Raw genomic sequence first — 2,049 nt, 5'->3', positions numbered from 1 at the left:
ATGCAGTTTGGGTCTAACCAGAAGTGCAATAGCAGCAGTTGCAGGATATACACTGGTTCCATAAGTGCAGGACATGGATATGTACTGTTTTTGCGTCTGCAACTGACGCTGAGAGCCACACAGCATCAGTATTTTAGAAGTTGGGAGTGTGAGCAGGTTGAAAACACAGACATCTTTGTGTTTCATTGCAGCGTTAAACCATCTGGAAACAGCTGTGTGTGTGTTCCTCCCGTACCTGTTGAGGAGGAAGGTGTTGTCCGAGCAGGTCAGAGCCTCCAGCAGGATCTTCTTCTCTGAAATGGCGTTGGTAGAGTGAAACTTCATCCAGATGAACTCCCACACGTCCTCGTCCATCAGACTGACCCCAGTGCAGTAAACGATGTCTCTGATGTTGGGAGGAATCCTAGAAAGAAAAAGAAATCTTGCAATCAGACCGACACAATCGGCCACATTCCCGCTTCAGCGTGTGTGTGTCACATTTTAGGGTTGCTTATAAGTAGTATATAAGATTTGACTTCTATGCAGCAACAGCGACAGTATGTGAGAGTGACAGTGGACCAGGAAAGGAAATGAAGCTAAAAACCTTGATAAGACACGTCCGCTGGATTAAGCAGGACTCTCTGGATGCTAAGTGAGAAAATCTGTTTCCATTAAAATACCCCTCCCTCCTCCTGTGGACTGCAGTTTTAATGTTCTTAAAAGCAATTATAATAGGGGACACAAAAAATACATTAAAATGTACTTATATAGGACATGTGTAGTTGTGGAACTCCGGTAAGTAGGCTGGCAAATTTTATTCACTCTAACATTGGATCGAGTGACTCTTTCTCTAATACAGATGATGCTGAACTAAGATATGAGCCTTCTAGCATGACACCTAGCTAACTGACTAACTACACACAAACTACTACACACAAAGTACTGTGCGGTGGGGGGGGGGGAGGTTGTGGGTGAACAGCTGGCGGCTGGGCTTGTGCCACGTTGAGGTCACGTATTTTTTTTTTCAAGCAGCTGAGATTAATTCACGTCAGTCACGATTCAGAGTCAGATTTCAGGAATTTCTGACAGCGACAATATCTCCCACAATTTGAGAACAGAACTATAAAAATCTTATAATAGAGCTGCACTTGTTGATCCCTGTTAGTTTTGATTGTTAAACGACAGCGGACACAGCTGGAGTCACATGTGCAAAACTCAAACTACAGTCTACACAGCAGCAGTCCATGTGGACCAAAACTCTGAATTCGTTTTTTCATTGCTTGAACACTGTTTTCAAATCTCTACACACTTCTGCCATGGCGTAACCACAACCTGCACAACAACAACAACAACTGTGTACTGTAAACAACTGTGGATGAACAGCACTTTGTTCAAATGTTAACACACTGCTGTCAAAACTGTTAACCACACATTCAAAACAGAACAGATCTCAGTCTGGTGCCTTTCAAACACGCTGATGGGGATTTTAGCTGAAAGACTAAGCAGGTGTCTTGTTCTAGATTTGTTATTGAACATATACGTTTTTTTTTATGCAATCACCAAATAAGAATTACAAACAATTATACACTGTACTGTTTGAGAGAAACTCATAAAATAGCAAAGATACCAATACGCCCAGGTCAGATGTCTGAGGTTACATTCACATACGCTATAAAAAAGAAATGTGAAAAACACTATATCCAAATTAGAGTAAAACTGTGTCCTTACTGTTTTTCAGAAAGTAGTGGAGGTGAAAGCAATGGGAACACCCCATTCATTAGTATTTAGAGAGGATGCAGACGTCCAGTGTGATGAGGATAACTTGCCACAGCATGCTGGAGAGAAGCAGGATCAGTCACACTCTTCCTTGTTACGGTTATGCAACTTTAGTTTTTTCCCCCCAGTAATTCCATAATTACTAGGGACAAAATACTATATTAGATTTCTTTATTTACAGACACAAGGTCCGGATAAAAAAAAAGTACACTCAACACATTACAAAAGGGGTAAAGACCAAACATGAATTCATATAGACAAACTGATCCCCAAAAATATCACAAAAGAAACACA

General features: G+C 41.1%; 1 protein-coding gene across 1 annotated transcript in view; it reads right to left on the bottom strand.

Moving 5' to 3' along the window:
- LOC116673112 (thyrotropin-releasing hormone-degrading ectoenzyme) overlaps positions 1-2,049 on the bottom strand; it is a 230,640-nt gene that overhangs the window by 30,738 nt on the left and 197,853 nt on the right. The window contains 1 exon segment of the mRNA XM_032505240.1: positions 236-403. Coding sequence (XP_032361131.1) covers positions 236-403 — 168 coding nt within the window.

Source organism: Etheostoma spectabile, chromosome 23 (assembly GCF_008692095.1).
Source record: "Etheostoma spectabile isolate EspeVRDwgs_2016 chromosome 23, UIUC_Espe_1.0, whole genome shotgun sequence".
In the NCBI taxonomy this organism is placed as follows: domain Eukaryota; kingdom Metazoa; phylum Chordata; class Actinopteri; order Perciformes; family Percidae; genus Etheostoma; species Etheostoma spectabile.
This window is presented reverse-complemented; position numbering and strand designations above follow the sequence as displayed.